The sequence below is a fragment of the Carcharhinus amblyrhynchos genome, chromosome 9 (assembly GCF_965287045.1).
Source record: "Carcharhinus amblyrhynchos chromosome 9, sCarAmb.v2.hapA, whole genome shotgun sequence".
Lineage (NCBI taxonomy): Eukaryota > Metazoa > Chordata > Chondrichthyes > Carcharhiniformes > Carcharhinidae > Carcharhinus > Carcharhinus amblyrhynchos.
The window spans coordinates 68,700,500-68,724,269 of record NC_137332.1 but is presented as its reverse complement, the minus strand read 5'-3'; the positions used below and the strand labels follow the sequence as shown (position 1 = coordinate 68,724,269).

Genomic DNA, 23,770 nt, shown 5'->3' with positions numbered 1-23,770 from the left:
CACACTTTTTGGTGACAGTTAATTTTTAACTGAGGAAACAATATACCTTCCTAATTTAAACAGCGATTTTAAAAGCTACATTTCTTGGGAAGAGGAACACAAACATAAACGTTGTTAAGTAGCGACTCCAGCTGGATATCTGTGCTGGAGCCTCTCCCAGGCTGCAACTTCTGAAAATCTGGCTGTCACTTTCCTCAGTGAGGATGGCTCGGGATACTTCAATATCATGGGATCCATTAAACTGTATAACCGGCTTCTTAATATTTCATAAGTCCTTAATCTTTGGCTTGGTTTTCACTGGTGTGAAATATCATCTACAGCACTTGAAAGGATAAACCATACAGGGAATATGCATAGCTAACGTGACTGATTAGATAAGGGGATTTAACAAAAACCCGAAGGACACTTGGTGGTCCCATTAAATGCAGAGGCCAGAGGTGCAGCGACACAGGATGGTCAGTGATCGCTTATAGTTCACCCCCCCACCCCAACCACGAGTTTTATATTTACCTGTCTGCTGATAATACATCAGCATAGCGCCGACAGGAATTTAAAGCGTGCACTTTAATAAATAATCGCCACGCTAAAAATAGCAAGGAAATCAAAAAGTCTCATCTGAGTGGCTCCTGCCACAGAGGACAAATGATAATTTGTCATGCATGCACAGGTTAAGGTGGGTTCTGCACTGGCGTGCAAGCGGCGGGAGGCAAATTCTTGCTGTGCCAGGTATAAATGCAGGGAAGCAACATAGAAACTATTCGAACTTTCAGGGCAATACTCCTTATTCAAACAGGTAAACTTAACATGGAGTTTAAATCCACCAACTCCTCAAGAGACGCAGCCAGAATCAACTTCGAAGATGAACATTTTGGCTGGCAGCAAACGTCTTGGCTGAAAAGATTTGGATAAAAAGGGAGTCCCTCTACCTGGAATACAATGGATGGCTCGTTCATCCTGTCCCTCTTTTGCACTCGGTGTTTGAGAGTGCTGAGTGTGGTTTTGATGGCCAGAATGTTGGCAGTCGCTGGCTGTGCCCCTGAATGTAGCTGCAGCCAATACCTCACCAACTGCACAGGTAGGCAGCTCCGACACATCCCAGCGAGGATCCCACTGGGCACCAGGCAGCTGATTCTCTCCGATAACAATATCTCCAGCCTTCCCGTCCTCGACCTCAACTACCTGGGCAGCCTGCTGCACCTGGACTTCAGCCACAACTCCCTGAGCGAGATTCCGCCCAGCTCCCTGCTCAACCTGCAGCTCCTGGTGTACCTGGACCTGAGTCACAATCAGCTGCGGAGGATCACTCACCGGACCTTCAGGTACCTGACCAATATCATCGTGCTGAAAGCCAGCAGGAACAAGGAGCTGAGCTTCATTGACAATCGCGCCTTCTCAGCGAACCAGAAGCTGCAAGAAATCGACATCAGCGGCAATGGTTTGACTTTTATTGATGCTGGTATGCTAGAGGCACTGCCACACTTGCGCTCTGTGCGCCTGTCTGGGAACCCGTGGACATGCAATTGCAACACCGAATACCTAAGCAGCTGGATGAAGCTGAACAGAAGAATCATCCCAGGTACACCTTTTACTTTCTTATCTGGGTGGAATGCTATTTCAGTCCCAATCAGTTGCAAGTTTCACCATTGGGACGGTGACATAGGTGGTTAGCACTGCTGCCTCACAACACCATGGACCCGGGTTCAATTCCAGCCTCAGGTCACTGTCTGTGTGGAGTCTGCATGTTCTCCCCGTGTCTGCATGGGTTTCCTCCACTGCTCCGGTTTCCTCCCACAGTCCGAAGATGTGCAGGTTAGGTTGATTGGCCATGCTAAATTGACCCTAGCGTCAGGGGATTAGCAGGGTAAATATGTGGGTTATGGGAATAGGGTCTGGGTGGGATTGTGATTGATGCTGACTCGATGGGCCAAATGGCCTCTTTCTGCACTGTAGGGATTCTATGATTCTATGACATCAAGAATCACATTGAAACTGCATAAACCCATTTCACTTCCAGACCATAACACCAGCAGAGCGATGCTTTTGGTCCGACCAACTTAATCTGACATCAAAGTTAGGCTCCAGCAACATAGCCCAATTCCTGCCTCTGATTTTACTTTAATATCTGAAATAATCTATTTTAGAATGGCAATGTTCAGGACATTAAAAAAAACCTCTATTTTTAAATTTGCAAAGCCAGTGCGTAGAGCGAGCAGAGCAAGTCCTTAATCCACCCCTTTGCTTGCTCCAGAAACCAAATTCAAATTGAATCCAATTCACGGTCCTTATAAGACAGACATATACTAGAACCATGCTGACGGGAAAAGGCATTGCACCTGACCTTGGGCTTGGTCTGATGTTTGATCTTAGCTAAAAAGCCAAAAATTACAGAAAATACAACATTGTCGACACTTGTCCATATGTAAATTAAGTTGCACTGCAATGTTACCCAAGCACATTACTTGACTGAACAATTCCTAACTATATGACGTGAGATATTCAGCCAGTGAGACATTCATGGAATTTCATCAGCTCCAAGTACTAGATCCAGAGATGCAATTCTAACATACTGAACCTCTTTTACATTCTTGTTAGATATAACACTTGATCAGTGCGTAGCACACATACATATTTCGATTCAAGTATATACCAAACACATGAGCTGGACTTCTGATTTCTTCTATCACTGCTGAATGGTCTCACTGCACTCCAGTTCCTGAGATGAAAATAGGACCCCAATATCTGGTCCCAATGATCATTCTTCATGTCCTACCCGGAGATTATGTTATTTTGCTATGGGAAGATATCAAAGCTGAATCTGGTGCCAGAGTCCAGGCACACTTTTTGAGAGGTGAGAATTTGATTCAGTTTGGTGTGAGATTTGAAATGATGTCCCCCCTAATAGTCGCATTTATATGATGCTCTGGGTAGACCTAATTCAGAATATTGCATTCAGTTATGGATACCTCACCCTGGAAGGATATATTGGCCTTCAAGGAGGTGTGACATAGATTCACCAGAATGATACCAGAGCCAAAAGGATTAAATGGTGGAGACAGGTTACACGGGCTAGGTTTATATTCCTTTAAGCATAGACATTGAGGGGTGATCTTATTGTAATGTTTCAGATTAAAGGAATTAATAAGACAGTAGGAGACAAACTATTTCATCTGATGGGAGAGTCCAGAACAAGGGGACCTGATCTCAAAATTAAAGGCTATTCAGGGGTGAAGACAGAAGCACTTCTTAACACAAATAGTGGTGGAAATCTGCAACTCTCTCCACCAATAACTCTCTGCTAATACATTTTTGAGGTTGAATCCTTTGGAAATTTTAAAATTGATTGATTTTTTTTGTTCGGTAGGGACATCAAGTGTTGTGAAACCAAATAGAGTTAAGGTATAAATCAGCCCTTTTCTATCTGCACGAGCCTAAGTGGTTGAATTACCTATTTATCATTGTATGTTCCCCCTCTCTCATTTTCTGTGGGGATACAGAGGCCAATTATTTTGCTCCCAAGTCTTTTGTGTAAAACTATTAAACTAAAATCAAATGAACTGAGGGATAAAGTAGAGGGGCAGCCTCTTAAAGGGATATAACATTAAACAAAAACCAAATCACAAATGAAACTTAAAGCATCAAATCAAAACATGTTTAAAAAGGTCATTAAGGCACCCTGTCCCTTCAGTGCCCAGGAGGCTGCTTCCAACACTCACCTAGCTAAGATCAATTAATTTCATTTTGGATCAATGATCGAATCTTTGACATTTATCATAACACTCTGCTCAAATTCTACCATGATCATTGGATGGAAGCTTATTATGGAGTTCATCCGGGTTTTCAAGCGGCAAGAAAAACCTTATCAGTCAATTATTTGATGGAATTAAAGCTAAAGGAATCAACATCATGGCAATATGGAGATAGCAGGGTGGGGAGGGGGGTGGTGGTGGGGGGGGGGGGTGGGTGCAGGATAGTGGTGGTGCAAAGGAGATCCCTGAGACTAACATGAGACATGCCAAAAGATGGCTGTTAAAACCATAAGACATTGGAACATAATAGGGCCACTCAGCCCATCAATTTTGCTCTGCCATTCAATCATAGCTTTTTTTTATCTCATCCCCATTCTCCTGTCTTTTCCCCATAACCCCTGATCCCCTTATTAATCAAGAACCTATCTCTGTTTTAAAGATACTCAATGACCTGGCCTCCACAGCCTTCTGTGGCAAAGAATTCTACACATTCACCACTCGCTGGCTGAAGAAATTCCTCCTCATCTGTTTTAAAGGATCGTTCCTTTAGCCTGAGGCTGTGCCCTCTGGTTCTAGTTTTTCCTACTAGTGGAGACATCCTCTACATGTCCACTCTATCCAGGCCTCGCAGTATCCTATAAGTTTCAATAAGATCCCCCCTCATCCTTCTAAACTCCAATGAGTACAGACCCAGAGTCCTCAACCATTCCTTATATGGAAAGCTCTTCATTCCAGGGATCATTCTTACAAACCTCCTCTGGACCCTTTCCAAGGCCAGTACATCCTTCCTTAGATAAGGGGCCCAAAACTGCTCACAATACTCCAAATGGGGTCTGACCAGAGCCTTATGCAGCCTCAGAAGTACATCCCTGCTCTTGTATTCTAGCCCTCGCAACATGAATGCTAACATTGCATTTGCCTTCCTAATTGCCGACTTAAACTGTGCGTTAACCTTAAGAGAATCTTGAACAATGACTCCCAAGTCCCTTGCTGCTTTTGATTTCTTAAGCATTACCCCACTTAGAAAATAGTCTATGCTTCCATTCCTCCTTCCAAAGTGCACAACCTCACACTTTTCCACATTGTATTCCATTTGCCACTTCTTTGCCCACTCTCCTAACCTGTCCAAGTCCTTCAGCCCCTGCCCCCCCCCCACTGCTTCCTCAACACTACCTGCCCCTCTACATATCTTTGTATCATCTGCAAACTTTGCAACAGTGCCTCCAGTTCCTTCTTCCGGATCGTTAAAGTATATTGTGAAAAGTTGTGTGGTCCCAGCACTGAGCCCTGAGGCACACCACTAGTCACCGGCTGCCATCCTGAGAAAAAACCCTTTATCCCCACTTGTTGCATTCTGCCAGTTGCTAATCCTCTATCCATGCCAGGATCTACCCTTAACATCTTGTGCTCTTAACTTAATTAACAGTCTCCTATGTGGCACCTTGTCAAAGGCTGACTGGAAATCTGAATAAATTACATCCACTGGTTCTCCTTTATTTAATTTCCTTCTTACTTCCTCAAAGAACTCTAACAGAATTGCCAGACATGATCTCTCCTTGACAAAGCTGTGCTGACTCAGTCCTACTTTATCATGCACTTCCAAGTACTCCGCGATCTCATCTTTAATAATAGACACTAAAATCTTGCCAACGACTGAAGTCAGGATAACTGGCCTATAATTTCCCATCTGCTACCTCCCTCTCTTCTTAAACAGCGGTATTACATTAGCTACTTTCCAGTGCTCTGGGACCTTCCTTGCCTCCAGTGATTGCTGAAAATTTACCACCAATGCTTCCACAATTTCCTCAGCTGTCTCTTCTAGAATCCTGGGGTATATTCCAATCAGTCCATGTGACTTATCCACCTTCAGACCTTTTAGTTTCTCCAGAACCTTCTCTTTAGTAATGGCCACTACACTCACCTATGCCCCCTAATTCTCCTGGAGCTCTGGCATCCCACTGGAGTCTTCCACTGTGAAGACTGATGCAAAGTAACTATTCAGCTCCTCTGCCTTTTTTTTGTTTCGATTATTACTTCTCCAGCCTCATTTTCCAGTGGTCCGATATCTATTTTTGCCTCTCTCTTACCTTTTATATATTGAAAAATACTCTTCCTATCTGCTCTTATATTACTAGCTAGCTTACACTCATATTTCATCTTCTCTCCCTGTTATTGCTTTTTCAGTTGTTCTCTGCTCACTTTTAAAGGCTTTCCAATCCTCTGGCTTCCTACTAATTCTTGCCATTTTGTATGTCTTTTCTTTTGCTTTTATGCTGTCCTTGAATTCCCTCATCAGCCATGGATGCCTCGTCCTTCCCTTAGTATGCTTCCTCCTCCTTCGAAAGAATTTCTGTTGTGCCTCCTGAATAACCCCCAAAATTCCTGCCATTGCAGTCCCACTGTCTTCCCTGCTCGGTTCCATACCATGAGTGAGTTTAATCACAAATGATTGAGGCTGGGTATCTCAGATTTAGGGTAGAAATGATGATTTTGCTTGTTTCCTGCAGCATGCTGCTTATTAATTCACATATCTCATTGTTATTTTCCTGGTGCACTTGTTTAAAATATAAAAAATAAATGGTTGGTGACAACCCCCAAAATCCCTGGGAATGTAAATCATTCTCAAAGTGCCCAAAGCTGGCCATACCTTGATTTATTTGCGAAGTTATCTCCAAATATTTCCTCTGATTTTATGAACATTGAAATTATATCACAATCACTTTGATTTGTTCTGTAGAACCTCCCCCTTGGAAACTGACTACATTATGTATTTTTTATATGTTTTTTGGATACATGGGTGAAGTTGGTAGCCCCATTCCCAGTTAAACTGAGAAAATAGTGATGAGCCTCCTTTGGACCCACTGACTGAGTGGATTCCTAAGCCATGTTGGAATTCAACATTGACTGTGTATTGGAAACATGTGAGGGCACTGTGAATTAGAAGGTTCTTTGATTGAAGGGCAATTGGATTTTTATGACAATACAGCTACTTTAAAAAGGATGAACACTTGGCACATCATAACATTCAGGGCTATGGACCAAGTGGTGGAGGATGGGATTAGGTGGAAGTTCAGGTATTTCTAATGTGTCAGTGCAGACTTGATGGGCTGAAGAACCTCTTCTGCACTATATAATTCTATGATTCTATGATATTTGCATTCTTATTTTTGTTTCTGGTGTTATGCCACAGATGTTCGGATTCATTGAATTCAATCCAATTTCACAACTTTCCAAAATAGCTTTTGTACATTAAACCCTTAAGTTGTTAATCTAATACTATGATCATTATACTATTGGACAATAATTGATAGGGAGATCTTGTGTCGCAATGGATAGTGTCCCTGCCTCTCAGCAAGAAGCTTCGGGTTCAAGTCCACCCCTGGATTTGATGGCCAAGAAAGTTGTCTTCATAATACGGTCAAACAGGTTGAGTGTATCAACCTGCAAATCCTTCCAACATGCCAATGGTTAGCTGAGAGAGTGGGAAAAACTCCTTGTCAGCCATGCATTACGTGGAGTGGCACCCCTCAAGCTATAAGCCCCTAGTGACAAACTAGCTACCTGTTCCTGGAGTTATTAGCTATGGAAACAGACAGAAGTCTGCCTTAATGCACCATTAGATGCAGGAAGAGAATTGGACAATAATTGATAAGTACTCAAACCAGTTTCTTAGGAGTACAGACAAAACTTCCCAGAACTTAGGGTTAAATATTCAGCTCCTATACACATCTAAATTGATCTGAACTTGACATCTTTGGATTTTTTTTCAATGTGTCACAGTCAGACTTGATTTTGGTGGATAGTTTTGATGATATTTTAAGTCACAAGCAGTGTGAATTGTAGTATCTAGACCTTCCTTTAAATTACCTAAATGCCAAGTAAATCTAAATACAAGAATCATACACACTGAAATTTAAAAAATCGTTCGTGGGATGTGGGCATCACTAGCAGAGTCAACATTTTGTTAGCCATCCCTAATTTATTGCCTATGCCTAATTGCCATTGAACTGAATGACTTGCTTAAGAGGCAACCAGATTGCTATGGATCTGGAGTCACACGTAGGCCAGACCAGATAAGGATAGCAGATTTCCTTCCCTAAAGGGTATCAGATGGCACCACAATGGTTTCATGGCCACTATAAGATATTCAATTCCAGATGTTTATTGAATTCAAATTCCATTATGAGCAGGATCCTGAGTCTCTGGATTACTAGTCCAATAACAATAACCCTATGTCACTGCCTCCCCATGATGGATTTGGGATGTAGATTCGCTAATGTATCTGAGTTTGTGTATTTGAATGAACTAGTTACAGCACATTTTAATCAATCACCCTTTTCTTTACCCTTACAGATGCTGCTAATGTCACTTGCACATTTCCAGATCCTTTGCAAGGCGTTCTTGTCGTGGAAGCTGCAGAGAAACTTTTTTCACTTTGCCGGAGCAAGTGGCAACTCAAACTGAGAGAAGTCCTTTACTTCTGTCTTATTGGCCCTGGGTTATTTTCTGCAAGCATTATTCTCAATTTGACTTTCAGTTTACTGATGGCTCACTTCAATAGATTCAAAAAGAAAGAGCTCAAACGTTATCGTAAACTCCGCAGGGCCATCTCATTTAAGTATTCCAAACGGTCTAATGTGATGACTCAAGAAATCACTGCCAAAGCCAATGCAAATATGAATGTTTATCTAGGGACAGAATGCCACCGATGACTTTATACTGGAGTGCTTGCTCCTTGAGTGCTTGCTGCTGTGAGAAGATGACCCCTATTGAATAGGAATGTGATAAACTGGCACAAAGGATGTTAAGTGAATATTAATGTATTGCCTTAGTACAGAATCCATCAGCAATTGGTGCCTATGCAAACAGCTTATAACTAACTCTCTCAACTGGACTTCTAATTGACCTTTATGAAACTCAATTTTGTAACATTTTGTACCTTATACCACACGCAATATGATTTTGACACATTTATTTGTTTCTGAATAATACAGAGAAGGATTACAGAAATATCCAGATTTTTTGATTCATATTACTTTTTCAAATGACAATTGTTAAGACTACAATCTTACTTTATTACTATAATATAAGATAGATCCAAAGAATTAAGTCCAAAGTTGTGCAGGTTAGGTGGATCGACCATGTTAAATTGCCCCTCAGTGTCCAAAGATGTGTATAAGTTAGGTGGCTTGGCCATAGTAAATGCATGGGGTTATGGGGATAGGTCAGAGGAGAGGGCCTGGGTAGGATGTGCTTTTGAGGGTTGGTACAGACTCAGTGGGCCAAATGGCCTCTTTCTTCACAGTAGAGGTTCTAGGGAATTAAGTTTGAACATCTGAGCACTTTATCACTGTGAGCAGCCATAATAAGTAACTTTGCATGTGGGGTGGGGGTTGGTGGAAGCACTGAAAGAAGAAAAAGTAATTGGCAGTAATCATAGAATCCCTACAGTGCAGAATAAGGCCATTCAGCCCACCAATCTCCAAAGGGCTTCTTACGCAGACCCACACCCCAACTTTATTCCCATAACCCTGTAATCCACCAAGCATATACTCCTCTGGACAATTGGGACAATTTAGTATGGCCAAGTCACCTACCCCGCAAATCTTTGGACTATGGGAGGAAACCGGATTATCCAGAGGAAATGAATGCAGACATGGGGAGAACATGCAAACTCCACACAGTCAGTCACCCAAGGCCGGAATTGAACTTGGGTCCCTGATGCTGTGAGGCAGCAATCCTAACCACTGTGTCACCCTGCTGCCCTTAGATGAACACTTTCTCTATGGTATGCAAAATAAAGAGATTCAATAAATGAAAGTTTCTACTGTGTATTTTTTATTTTTCTAAATGGAGTTGAGTTTCGCTTTTAATATGGGGTTAGAAATGGAATCCAAAGACTAGATGTGGTGAAGTATGTTAAGATGCTCTCCTCTTACCTTACAGACCTGGCTCTGAATCCAGCCCATTTCAGTGGAAAGAAAGTTTCCTTCTCTGTTGGAGTGGTTGAATAAACACAGTGGACAGTCAACACAAGTTCTAAGGATTGCACCGCATTCAAAATTCATCATAGTTTGGTACAAACAAATAATCTTTTACACAGAGAAGCATGAAAGTAGCTGATAAGTGAATTGTAACTAAGACTGTTTTGGGAAATTGCCTTCTTAGGCTGTGACTGAGGCAAATTATTCAGGCTGGATAGAAAGAGTCTAAGGCTGTCTATGGATTGTGCAATACTGGGGTTTACATCATGCTGACAGGGAATGCCAAAATTGGGCAGATGTTCTGAATTCCTCATCTGATACCGATTAACTTAATGAACTGCAAATAGTCTTTAGTAGTCCAAACCTTTTGTTGCTGAAAAAGGGACAGGCTGTTGAAGTTTTTTGTCTTGCACTCATCAGGACAATTGCAAGAATACCAAGTTTCACAGGGAGTAACTGCATGGGAAAAGGGTGCCAATTGGATGGAAAACCATCTCATGAAAACTCTTGCCCCCAGGGGTTTTGTTTACTTCAAAAAAAGTGCAATGCCTAGACATTTTCCTCTCGCCTACAGAGTACTGGTGCCTGTGTATGAATATATGTAGCTTTTGGCAAGCTTAACTGAGCCACATTGTGAACCTGCTTGATAATATTAAATTGGCCGTTAGTGTAACGGCAGGTACTATGCCACAGCAACACAAGTTATATTTTCCACTAACAGGGTTCTGCTGTCAAGCCAAAAAGATGTTCTGCCTACCATCCAAATGTATAATGTGGTATATGAATTTCATGTGCTGGTATGATGGCAGGGAGATAGGCTGTACATCCCAAAGACAGGTACATGATATCAAACAGCACTTTCCTTTGGCTATTTGTAATAGAGTGAGTACTGGCTGTTTGTACTCAACCAACCCGTGCTTGCAAACCTCAGGACTTAATGTCTAGGCTAGACATTTTAAGAGCTGGGATTTATTAAATAGTGGTGGTAGGCTGAGAGAGTTTTGGAAATCAAATGGTTTCCATACTGAACTGGCTGGCAGGATGGATCAGCTCTGGGGTGCAAGGATGGGAGTGGGGGGTGGGGGTGCATTGGAAGATGGTTGTGCCAGTGGAAAAGGTAGTGGGGAAAGATGTGTTTGAAAGGGCCAGTAGGGAGCTGTAAGTTTCTGTAGACTCTTGAATGAGGAGCCTTGACTGTGAGATGAGGCTTTGAAATGTATTTGTTGATAGAACATGAGTGTCACTGGCTAGGCCAACACTTATTGCCTATCCCTAAATGTCCTTGAGAAGGTGATGGTGAGCTGCCTTCTTAAGCTGCTGTAGTCCAAGTGGTGTTGATATACCAGAGTTTGTGTCAGGACTTTGAACCAATGACAGTGAAGGAATAGCAATATAGTTTGAACATAAGAACATAAGAACATAAGAAATAGGAGCAGGAGTAGGCCATCTGGCCCTTCGAGCCTGCCCCGCCATTCAATAAGATCATGGCTGATCTGTCGTGGCTCAGTTCCACATTCCCGCCCTCTCCCCATAACCCTTAATCCCCTCTCTTATCAAAAACCCATCAACCCGCTTCTTAAAAATATTTAGCGAGGCAGCCTCCACCACTTCAACGGGCAGAGAATTCCAGATATTCACCACCCTTTGAGTGAAGAAGTTCCTCCTCAACTCCGTTCTAAACCGCCCCCCCTTTATCTTGAGGCTGTGCCCCCTAGTCCTACTGTCTTTTTTGAGCGGGAAGAGTCTCTCCACCTCTATCCTATCCATCCCATTCATCATCTTATACGTCTCAATGAGATCTCCCCTCATTCTTCTAAACTCTAACGAGTACAAGCCTAGTTTATTCAGCCTCTCCTCATAGCTCAACCCCCTCAACTCCGGTATCAGCCTAGTAAACCTCCTCTGCACTCCCTCCAAGGCCAAAATATCCTTGCGCAGGTGCGGCGCCCAAAACTGCACACAGTACTCCAGCTGCGGCCTCACCAATGCCCTATACAGCTGCAGCAAGACCTCCCTACTTTTATATTCAATCCCCCTCGCTATGAAGGCCAGCATCCCATTCGCCTTCCTGACCACCTGCTGCACCTGCAGGCTGGGTTTTTGCGACTCATGCACAAGGACCCCGAGGTCCCTCTGCACCGTCGCCTGCTGCAGTTTTTCGCCACGTAAGTAATAGTCCTTCCTACCATTCTTCCTACCAAAGTGGACCACCTCACACTTGCCAACATTAAATTCCATTTGCCATTTCCTGGCCCATTCGCCCAGCCTATCTAGATCCTTCTGCAGACTCTCCACACCCTCCGCACAATTTGCCTTTCCCCCAATCTTGGTGTCATCAGCAAATTTCGACACCCTACACTCGGTTCCCTCCTCCAGATCATCTATATAAATGGTAAATAGCTGAGGCCCCAGCACCGACCCCTGGGGCACCCCACTAGTCACCAACCGCCAATCCGAATAGCACCCATTGACCCCCACTCTCTGCCTCCTATTTGACAACCAATCCTCTATCCACGCTAACACCCTACCCCCAACTCCATGTCCTCTGACCTTCTGCAGTAACCTCTTGTGAGGTACCTTATCAAACGCCCTCTGAAAATCCAGAAAGACCACATCCACCGGCTCTCCTCTATCCACCGCCCTAGACACATCCTCATAGAACTCCAGTAAATTTGTCAGACACGACTTCCCTTTAATGAAACCGTGTTGCGTCTGCCCTATCAAGCAATTCCCTTCAAGATGCCTCGCAATTTCCTCCTTAATGACGGATTCTAACATTTTACCTACCACAGACGTTAAACTAACCGGCCTATAATTCCCCGCCTTTTGCCTGGCACCCTTCTTAAACAACGGCGTAACATTAGCCGTTTTCCAATCTTCCAGCACTTCCCCGGAATCCAGCGACGTCTGGAAAATAACCACCAAGGCATCCACTATCGCCTCCGCCATTTCTTTCAGAACCCTCGGATGCATTCCATCCGGTCCTGGGGACTTGTCTACAATCAGCCCCTCCAGTCTGTCGAGCACCACCTCTCTAGTAACAGTAATGTCATTAAGACCCTCCAGTCCTACCACCTTTCCATCGCTAACACCCGGCAAATTATTCACGTCCTCCTCCGTGAAGACAGAAACAAAAAAGTTATTCAAGACCTTAGCCATATCCCCATCCCCTACCACTAGCTCCCCTTTCTCATCCTCTAAAGGACCAACGTTCACCCTAGCCAGCCTCTTCCTTTTTATATATTTATAAAAACTCTTGCTATCCTTTTTTATATTAAGCGCTAGTCCAGCTTCATAGCTTCTTCTACCCTCCTTTATCAACTTTTTTGTCAATCTTTGTTGACATTTAAACCTTTCCCAATCCTCTTCTCGCCCACTGCTCTTAGCTACTCTAAATTCCTCCGCTTTTAATTTAACACTTTCCTTCACCTCCTTCATTATGGAGTCAGGATGGTGTGTGGCTCGGAGGAGAACTTGGAAGTGGTGATGCACTGGGGCCCATATTCTTCTAGTTGTTAGAGGTCATGATTTTGGAAAGTGGTAGAAAAGGAGGCACTGCATTGTAGATGGAAGTCACTGCTGCTACTGTGTGCTGGTAGTAGACAGGATGAAGTTCAAGTAGGCTGTTTTGTCCTGGATGGTCTTGAGTGTTATTCCTTTACACTTGACATGTATCTTGTAGATGATGGAGAGGCTTTGGGAATCATGAGCCACTTGCAACAGAATAGCCACATACTCCTCTTATAGCCACAATTTTTATGTGGCAGGTCTAATTATGTTTCTGATCAATGAAGAATGTTGATGGTGGATTGAGTGATATTGATGATGTTGAATGTGAAAGGAAGATAGATTGGAGGTGCCCAGCATCCATATAGTATAAATGTAATTTGCCACTTATCAGCCCAAACCTGAATGCTGTCCAGGTTTTGAGGAATGCAGACACAGACTGCTTGAGTCTCTGAGAAGTCACAAGTAGATGGTGGAATCATCGGTGAATCTCTCCATTTCAGACCTTATGATGCAGAGAAGGTCATTGATGAAATAAATGATGATGGTTGGGCCTGGGATAATACCGAGGCATATTGTCAGCAACATGCTGTGTCTGAAATAATTAGCTGATATGACTCCAACCAGTGGAAAGTTTTCTCCCTGATTTCCTTTGACTTCAATTAGGGCTTCTTGATGCCACATTTGGCCAAATGCTCTCAAGGGCTAGTCTGTTGTGTTGTGTTGTTGTGGGCTGGCCTCTCAGCTTTGAGTGCCCTACAACATTCCACAGACAACTGCTCATGTGCTGGAAAAATGCAATTGACATCTTATAACAGGTATAGGATGTATGAAATGGGAATAATGAATTGATGGCTCACTATGTAGAACGGCATGGTGACACAGTGGTTAGCACTGCTGCCTCACAGCACCAGGGACCCAGGTTCGATTCTTGGCTTGGGTCACTGTCTGTATGGAGTCCTCACGTTCTCCCTGTGTTTGCGTGGGCTTCCTTTGGGTGCTCCAGTTTTCTCCCACGGTGCAAAAGATATGCTGGTTAGATTCATTGATGAAGCTAAATTCTCGCTCTGTGTACATTAGTGGGTGCTGGAGTGTGGCAACTAGGGGATTTTCACAGTAACTTCATTGCAATGTTAATGTAAGACTACCTGTGGCACTAGTAAATAAACTTAAACTCCTTTTGACTGACTTCAATCAAGCATGGTGTATATTCAGTGGCTGACTCAATGTCTTCCCTTTATCTCACAGTCCAAAGTTAAAATTATCCTTACTCTCCCTCAGTTTAGTCACTTGTAAAATTATATAAATAACAACTTATCACAAGTTTCACTCACTTACATATCGATTATCGAAAAATCTACTTCAACTTTGCCATAACATAACTTTTGAAACTTCCCCTTTACATAAGAACATAAGAACATGAGAAATAGGAGCAGGAGTGGGCCATCTAGCCCTTCGAGCCTGCCCCGCCATTCAATAAGATCATGGCTGATCTGTCGTGGCTCAGTTCCACTTTCCCGCCCTCTCCCCATAACCCTTAATCCCCTCTCTTATCAAAAACCCATCAACCCGCGTCTTAAAAATATTTAGCGAGGCAGCCTCCCCTTTAGTTGCTTTCCTCAAGTTGTTTTGACATTAAAGAAAAATTGCTCAGCAAGAATAAAAATAATAATACAGCCCGGAACATTGGGGATCATGCATACACTCCGACTGTATTCAGCAGCGTCAGAGCTCTGAGCACAAACTCAAATTCATGGAAGAGGGTGTGAAAACTTTAAAGAGAGCATTGAACAACACTAAATACAATTCAACGGACAATCATGTCATTGTGAAATATAACTGCATTTTGATTTTGGTTTCTATTTGTTTACGTTCTTATTTTGAACATTGAAAATGATGGTTACTGAGTCAAGAAAGGTCATGAAGGCATTATGAGCAACTGGAGAGAGAGAGAGAGAGAGAGAGACAAGATAATAAAGCTCCACCTGGTGGCCCAGCCTGCAATTGCATGCTGTAGACTCAATGGTTTCTCATGTTAAGATTGGAGCATTGCAGGTCAGTGATCTGACTAACAGTGTAAATTCAATTAGAACACCATTCACTGCACTTCCAATTAAGTTATTTTAAAGTGAGAAAATCCATGGGAATAATTATTTAGAATTTTTCAATGGAACACGTACAGATACACACATTGATGCCTGTGGTAATGCCTGTATCTTGGGCATAGACACTTTCAAGGGAAATAATTAAATCAAATTGGAGTGGGAGGGAGAGGGAGGGTGAAGATGATGAGGATAGAGAAGGAACAGAGAGAGACGGAGAGACAGACACACAGAGTGAAAGGGATGGGAGAGACGAAAGGAAAGGGAAGGGAAGGGAAAGAATCATAGAGTCAAAATAGTAAAATAGGGCCCTAAGTGCTGGGTGGACTTGAAACTGGGAGTGTTCCAGCTCCAACTTTTAGGCCTGTTCTCAGGTGCCCCCATAAGCATTCTGTCTGAAAATACATCAGCAATTCTGAATCGCGCTGCACAAGCCTGTAGGCGGGGCTTACTGCACCCGAAATCCTGCGGCTCCGATTGGTGTCTCCAACTAAGCGTGTGGAAACAAAAAATGATAGAATAATGCTTCCCTGCCACACCCCTCCCGGGCCAGATAACGCCTCCCACTGACCCCCACAGACATTGCCCCATCCCCCACAACATTACTGACCTCTTTATCCCCCCCACTCCCCCAACCTAGACCAAACACAATTTATCCTGTTAATCCTCCTGACAGTAAGAGGCAATTTAGCATGGCCAATCAATCTAACTCACACATCTTTAGACTGTGGGGGAAACCGGAGCACCTGGAAGAAACCCACATAGACAAGGTGGAGAATGAGCAAACTCCACACAGACAGTGACCCCAGGCTGAAATTGAACTTGGGTCCTTGGTGCTGTAACGCAGCACCGCTAACCACTGTGTCACTGTGTGGCCATTGCAGAGAGGGTAAGAGAAAGGGACACATGCTGAGCAGAAGAGGAGGGGAAATGAAGGATGGTGAGGAAAAGAAAGGAAGAGAGTGTTGTCATATATCTTTAAAAGAGAGTAGCAGAATGTCCCTAGAAGGGAAGTGTGTCATGTGATCCAGTGTTAGTTTCATTTTTGTTTTTGTGTAGTGCCCACACACAACTTTGCTGCTGATTTCTTCAAGCTTTCTACCTTTGCATAAATGTTCTCCTGTCTAAAAAAATGGACCCACAATTTATTTATTTAATCCCTTATGAGTGAGTGGTGTCTTTATATCATTATAAAAACACAGCAGAGTGGAATGGGAGCTGAGATGGTGCGAATGGAGTGAGGGGGAACTGCAGATAGGTGAGGGACAAGATTTGGAAAGGATGAAAACAGGGAGATGTGGCAGACGAAATTTAATGCAAAGAAGTATGAATTAATACATTTTGGTGAGAAGAATGAAGAAAGTCTCCCACCAATAGTGAATTGGTGATGACCATATCTCTGGGCAAGAACAGAGAAACTAAAATCAAAAGGAAGAAAAAAAAATCAAGAAAAAGAGAGAAATTAGTTATGAAAAGAGAAATCAGATAATAATGCAGGCTAAATGGTAGGCTCTATCCTTTCCTTATTACTACTGGTCAACTTTCCAAGGCATAGCTTGTGGTATAATAGATATCCTTGTGCCAACATTCTTGCTGTGTTTTCAGTTTGCAAACTAAAACTTGATATGAGCGGCCAAAATTCCACATGAGAACGAAACATTCCACCTATTATTAGCAATCAACTACAACCTTTCAGAATAGAAAAGTTTAAATAGTCTATGGCATGTATGTGCTACATGTAGCATCATGTCATCTTATAGCACACAGTCTCTTTCTACAGAGGATTTGACCTGTCCCATTTGTTTCAGACACTATGATTTGGAAATCCATCTGCCCAAAGACCTTCCATGCCTTCATACTTTTTATGAAGATTGTCTTCAAACTCTTGCAGGGAGTCATGGAGAAGAAGTTGTTTGCCCTTTGTGCAGGAAAGTGGCCCATAGAAACGTCACTTAACACAAAGATTGTGGTAGCCCTCATGAAGTCTGCGCCACTGGATGAAGAAGGACCTGTTCTGAGCCACAATGTCATCAAAAATGAGGAAACTGCTTCAGCACCTGGACGATGTCTTCTCTGCTCCTATAATTATAATGACATGACAAGAAAACCCAGAATCTTGGAATGTTCTCATGTCTTCTTGGGAACTGTCTGACAGCCATCTTATCTTCCTCTCCTGGTGGCTGGGTAAAGTTTATTTACTGTCCTGTGTGTAATGGTCAGTCTGCTGTGTTCTCTTCAATCAATTCCTCCAAGATCTTTGTATCCTGCAGCTGATTGTTGTGGAGTGTCAGCACCTCGTCAGCTCTACCTTCAGCTCTGCCGAGGCTTGCTCGTACACGGAAGGCCCAATGTTCAATGCAAGAGATCTTGAAGTAGAATCGGATGAAACCAGACCTCTGAGCCAACTTTAAACTGCAAATGTTGTGAGCTGTGACATTCCTGTGCCCTCTTGTAACAATTACCACAGAGTATTTTTAAAGGATGGCTTTTTTTGGGAGTGAATTTGATTTTAAACACTAGCAGATGAGCTCTTGTAACTTTGAATATGAAAGAATTGTCTGTAAAATCCACTTGCCATTTTGCAATATTGTAATTTCAGATGCATAAGATTTATATTTTAATAAGAGCTACATTGAAAATTTATTTTATCATCTTTCTCAATGAGCTGAGCATACTAAATAGATTTTAATATAGAATATATAATGCAGAAGGTTTTAACAGCTACTACTAAACAGATGGATATATATTTTATAGGATGGAAATGCTGCATTCAATTGTTCTGCATTGTCTGTTGGCAAATAAAATAACCACTGTGACACCGTACTGCCCCTGCCTCATGTAAGGTGAGGAACAGTTCTTCGCTTATAAAGGATATGAGGTATACAGGACATCATTTCAAACATTTTAGGCGATACAAAAGTCAAAAGCGTAGTAAACCGTGAGGAGGATTGTAACAGGTTTCAGGAGGAATCTAATGACAAAACAGGCAGATAATTTAATACTGAGGAGTGATATATCTTGAAATGATGAGAGGCAATATAAATGAAATGGTAACATTTTAACAGGAGCAGAGAAATTGTGGGGGGGGTGCGGGGGTGAATGTGAGTCACCTGATGAAGGAGCAGCACTCCAAAAGCTCGTGCTACCAAGTAAACCTGTTGGACTTTAAGCTGGTGTTGTGAAACTACTTGCTGTGCCCACTCCTGTCAAACGCCAGCAACTCCAATGTCATGTCTCTCAGTTGAGTTCTTTCTTTTCCACTTTTGTCTTCCACTTTCTCTCTCCCTCCACTGTTCTATCCTTCTGTTTTCGAGATTCCCTATTTGTTTCTGCAATTAAAACTTTAATTTAAGATAGGGTGACAAACCATAGTGAAATAGAATTGGACCCCATCTCCCTCTTGCTACTTCCAATTCTGTGTGTCCACATTATTGTGAGCTGTGGAAGGCATTGGCTGTTTGGTAGGGGCCTGTTCTTGTCAGCAAGCACATGTGTAGAGCCTGTGAACATTCTCTGCTTTGAGATATTAATACTGAGTAATGCTCATCTCTCTGGTATTCTAATCAATAAATAGAGGAATATTTCTGAAGCAGTTTGATTTGAAAATATTATCATGGTTGTCTGTACTCCCAGGGAGGAGAATCTACATCTTATCCGGAGCCTTCAACATGTCATCGATGAAAACAAACATCTCACCATGACCATCCCCATACTCTCACTACTTGTCTTCAAACAACCGTGCAACCTCAAACAGACCATTGCTCACAGCAAACTACCCAGACTTCAGGAGAACAGCCTCGATGACACTACACAACCCCGCCACAGAAACCTCTGCAAGACGTGCTGGATCAATGACATGGATGCCATCATCACACGTGAGAATGCCATCCACCATGTACATGGTACACACTCATACGACTTGGCCAACCTTATCTACCTCACACGCTGCAGGAAAGGATATACCGAGGCATAATACATCGGTGAGACCATGCAGACCATTCAGATGAATGGTCACGGCTCGACAATCACCTGGCAGCACTGTTCCCTTCCTGCCTTTAAGACATAGGACAGTGCAGAATTGCCGAGCAGAAACAGATAGCCAAGTTCTGCACGCTTTAGGACAGCTTCAATTGGGATCTTGGGTTCATGTTACACTATGTGTAAACCCCATCATTTGGCCTTGGCTTGCAAAATCCTACTAACTGTCCTGACTTGAGACAATTCACACCTCTTTAACCTGTGATTAAATCTCTCTCCACTCGCATTGTCTGTACCTGTAAAGGCTTGATTACCTGTGAAGACTCACATTCCAACCATTATCTTGCAATTGAACCTATGTCTATATGTTGTAAACATGATGTGGGTATGCCGGCGTTGGACTGGCGTAAACACAGACTTTTTACTATATGTTGTAAACCCAGCTCTCCACTCAGCTGCTGAAAGAGAAGCGTTCCAAAAGCTTGTGATATCAAATAAACCTGTTGGACTTTATCCTGGTCTTGTGAGACTTATTACTGTGCTTGCCCCAGTCCAACGTCGGCATCTCCACATCACTTTAAAATGAACATTTAACAGTTTATTTATTTAGTTAACAGGGAACTTTAACTAAACAAGTAACACACCAAATAAAATGAGATTTTAAAGGACTGCTGTTCAAATAAATACAATGCCCATTCATTGACTAAAATTTGTTATTACTTTTTTCTTTACTCAGAAAAATATACGGCGAGGTTATGAATTCCAAAACCTTCTGGAGTTTCTTGGTTGATTTTCTGTTTGTAGATTCTTTCTGATTTGGTACCTGTCACAAGTTAGATGGTGCATTCTATATAAAGACATATATAAAGCTGGCAGAACTGAGAGATGAGAACTCTTAGCTCTTGGCAACTGGCACTTGTTCTCTCCCACTTGAGGCTTGAGCAGTAGCTATCTGCTGTTTTCCCCTTTACATTCTTTTTATACTTGTGATGACCTATCAATTTTCCTACACTAAGCTTGGTCTGATGTTGTCAACACTATCAAATTCAAACGTTATAAGTTCTTGGTATCTGAGTGTCTGCTTTAAATTGATAGGCTGAATTCAAAAACATTCAACTGCCTGAAGCCTGTTACCAAGGCAACCCTGTTGCCTGGTCTTAGAGACAAATGTTTCAGTCTGGGATCCCAATATTAACCTGCATTTTAAACCTCCAAGCACTGAAACAAAACACTAACTTTCAAAGGGACAACACAATACTTTTCCCCCCTCTAGCATGTTTATACTCTTTATAACTTTACCAATATCAAATTCCAACTTCACAAACTCAACTCCGCAAAAGTAGTTAAGCTACAGTTGGACAATGGTATAAATGCGTGGGTGAAAACAGACATACAATTTCAATTTTGTATATGTGGTCCCTGGGGGTATGACGGGGAGGGGGGGATGGGGTTTGTGTTGGTGTGCGGTCCATTTGTTATATTCGGACTGCCATCAACTTTTCAAACATTACAAACTCAGCACCAAAAATATTTGTCTGATTAAAACAGGAAGATTTTATTGAATTTCACAGCAAAATCCGGAAATTGTCTGTGGAACTGCAGCAAAAGTGAAAAGTAATTTCACTATCATCCACGTTTTGAAAAGTCATACCAGAAAAGTATGATTTTTGGTTGTTCAACCTAGATAGTTTACTTTCAACAACATATTTTTATGTATTTCTCTGGTGACTCGGTGGACAATAGTTTTATGGTAAGGTCTTAAATTTCAGTTACTACTTGCAATAAATTAGCATAAAACCAGCTATTATTCCAGCTTCTCATTAGGTCAGTGTTCTGGATGGAGCTATTCAAACCATCTATTCCATCCATCTCCCTCTCCCCTGTTTCCACTCTTTATCTATTGTTCCTATTCTCTAGCATGCAGATTGCTTCTTTATAATTTAAAAGTTTAATTTAGAAATGTGACACGCATGAATGAGTATGTTGTTATTTTAAGTGATAGAAGGTGGGTGGAGAATTAGATCCCATTTTTCTCTTGCTACTTCCAGCTGTGTGTGTCCACATATGTTGTGATCTGTAGAGGGAACTGTTCTGTTTGACTGGGACCTGTTCTTGTCAGCAGTCACCTGTGCATAGTCTATGAGCGTCAACAGGCTTGAGATGTTAATGCTACATCAATGCTCATCTCTGACATTCTGATCAATAAATACCCTTCAGACAACATTATTGAAAAGGTTTTACCTGAATATAATCTCTTGGCTGTGGGAACCTATTATGTGCATTTTTCCTGCTGACGTTGTTCCATAATAAAGGTGAGTTTAAGTTAAATTTATTTATTAATGTCATGAGTAGGTTTACTGTAATATTAGTCACCCCACTCCAGCGGTTGTTTGGGTCAATGAGAGAAAATTTAGCATAGCCAATGCACCTAACCAATTTTAGACTATGGGAGGAAACCAGAGCACCCAGAGGAAACCCATGCAGACACAGGGAGAACATGCAGATTCCATAATGAGAATGACCCAAGCTGGGACTTGAACTCAGGTCCCTAGCACTGTGAGGCAGTGATGCTAATCATTGTGCTATTGTGCCACCTCAGCAGTGTGGGTATCTATTCAACTTAGGCTATAATCATATCACTCTTTGTCCTTTTTTTTTAAGTGGATGTTTAGGTGTATAAATGTCAAAAAAATCAGATATGTTAATTTGAAAGCGGAAAATGAAGTGAAGAGTGAACCCAATTTGTGTTTGGATTTTTGTAGCTTTTTCTGTGAGCTTTGTGAACTGTGGTGGGGTCTAGCTTGTGTGACTGAGGCCATTTCCTGTCAGCAAGCCCCTGTGTAGAGCCTGAGATTGGCACCGAGAATTGGACAGAGAGTAATTTTCCTCTCTCTTTGGTGTGCTGGGCAATGTATACATCCTAGACAACATCATTGTGTAAATTTAAGCTGAAATGTTATAGATAATTGTGAATGCTTTGAATCATAATGTTTATTTCCCGTGAAATAAACCCATGATCAGAATCATAGAATCCCTACAGTACAGAAGGAGGCCATTTGGCCCATCGACCTACACTGACAACAATCCAATCCAGACTCTATCCCGATAACCCCACATATTTATTTTGCTAATCCCCCGACACTAAGACGGGAATTTTGGCATCCTGCCTACCACGCGAATCATGTTGGGTGGGGGAGGGGGGGGGTGGAGTGGCGGATCATGTAAAGGTCCATTGATCTCGGGTCGGATTTTCGGGTTTTAGGGCAAGCATGCCTGGAAAATCCTGTCCCAAGTGTCAATTTGTCATGACCAATCAACCTAACCCACACAGCTTTGGACTCTGGGATGAAATTGGAGCACCTGGAGGAAACCCACACAGACACAGAGAGAAAGTGCAAAACCCACACAGACTGTCAGCCAATGTGGCAATTGAACCCAGGTCCTTGGCGCTGAGGCAGCAGCGCTAACCGCTGTGCCACCATGCCACCCATCACTTTTCATAAATTGATAAAACCAATTTCTAAAAAGAAACAAGAACATGTTGCATTACTCAGTTATAACCCTTGGGGAGAGGGACATGAAGTTGTAGGGGGAGGAACATAGAACATTACAGCGCAGTACAGGCCCTTCGGCCCTCGATATTGCGCCAACGGAAAGCGGGGTAGAGATGAAGATGAGTGCGGGGTCCGAAAAATTGTAAGGCCGCCACTGAAATATACCTACACACCTCTGTGGGTCTTCAATAGGAATGAGGGAATGCTGGCATTTCGTGTTGGCTGGGGCCAACCATATTGTTGGAGCAAGTAATTTAGTGGAAATACTTCAACAGCTCTTTGATGAGGGTGCTTTCTCGTGATGGAAGCAGCAATCGCTGACAATGAAGATTGCTCAGTCCATTCTGCGATTGTGAAACCTTTCAGAGGGTCACTGGCTGCCTCCAATGCCACACACACACTGTCTGATCTTCAGTGGACGGTAAACCAGTTCATGTGACAAGCTTGGAGGAGGCATATATATATATATAAAAAAAATCAACAGCAACAATAAGCGACGCTAAGAGTGCGTTTGGAGAGAGGCGCCTTGTATGAGTGTCTGAGCCAAGGGGTGAGTGAGGATACCTTTGCCTGGACAATAAGTGTAACTCCCCCTCCCCCCTTTTGTTTTAAGACTCCATCCAGGACGTCACAAATGTGTTAACTGGCAACTGGTGTGACATTAGATGCAGGGGTTGGGTCACATCTGCCAACTCTTCTTAACTTTCAATGCTTATCTCTGCCATCTGATAAGCTCTCCTGCCAGTACAGGAGGCATGGATAACTTTTGCATTCAAACATGAGTTAGCTGTTGCAACTGATCGAAGCCTCCGTCAAGTCGATCATTTTTTTCTGCATGCGTGTGTGTTAAGTTCGAATGAACCAGCATGGAATTGCAGTTTGGATAACATCACACCAGG

The 23,770-nt window shown here is 42.6% G+C and overlaps 1 protein-coding gene across 1 annotated transcript; it reads left to right on the top strand.

The window, feature by feature from the left end:
- The first annotated feature begins 670 nt into the window (after positions 1–670).
- Positions 671–9,517, top strand: LOC145348401 (leucine-rich repeat-containing protein 52-like). The gene is made up of 2 exons (XM_080196622.1): positions 671–1,576; positions 8,100–9,517. The coding sequence occupies exons 1-2, from the start codon at positions 937–939 to the stop codon at positions 8,456–8,458; spliced, it is 999 nt and encodes a 332-aa protein (XP_080052748.1). The 5' UTR covers positions 671–936; the 3' UTR covers positions 8,459–9,517.
- Positions 9,518–23,770: the final 14,253 nt, after the last annotated feature.

What these genes read in the sequence shown, in the direction of transcription:
- LOC145348401 (XM_080196622.1), top strand. Translation starts at nt 937, where the DNA reads ATGGATGGCTCGTTCATCCTGTCCCTCTTTTGCACTCGGTGTTTGAGA. An exon ending in GAACAGAAGAATCATCCCAG is followed by an intron (nt 1,577 to 8,099) that starts GTACACCTTTTA and finishes TTACCCTTACAG; the next exon opens with ATGCTGCTAATGTCACTTGC.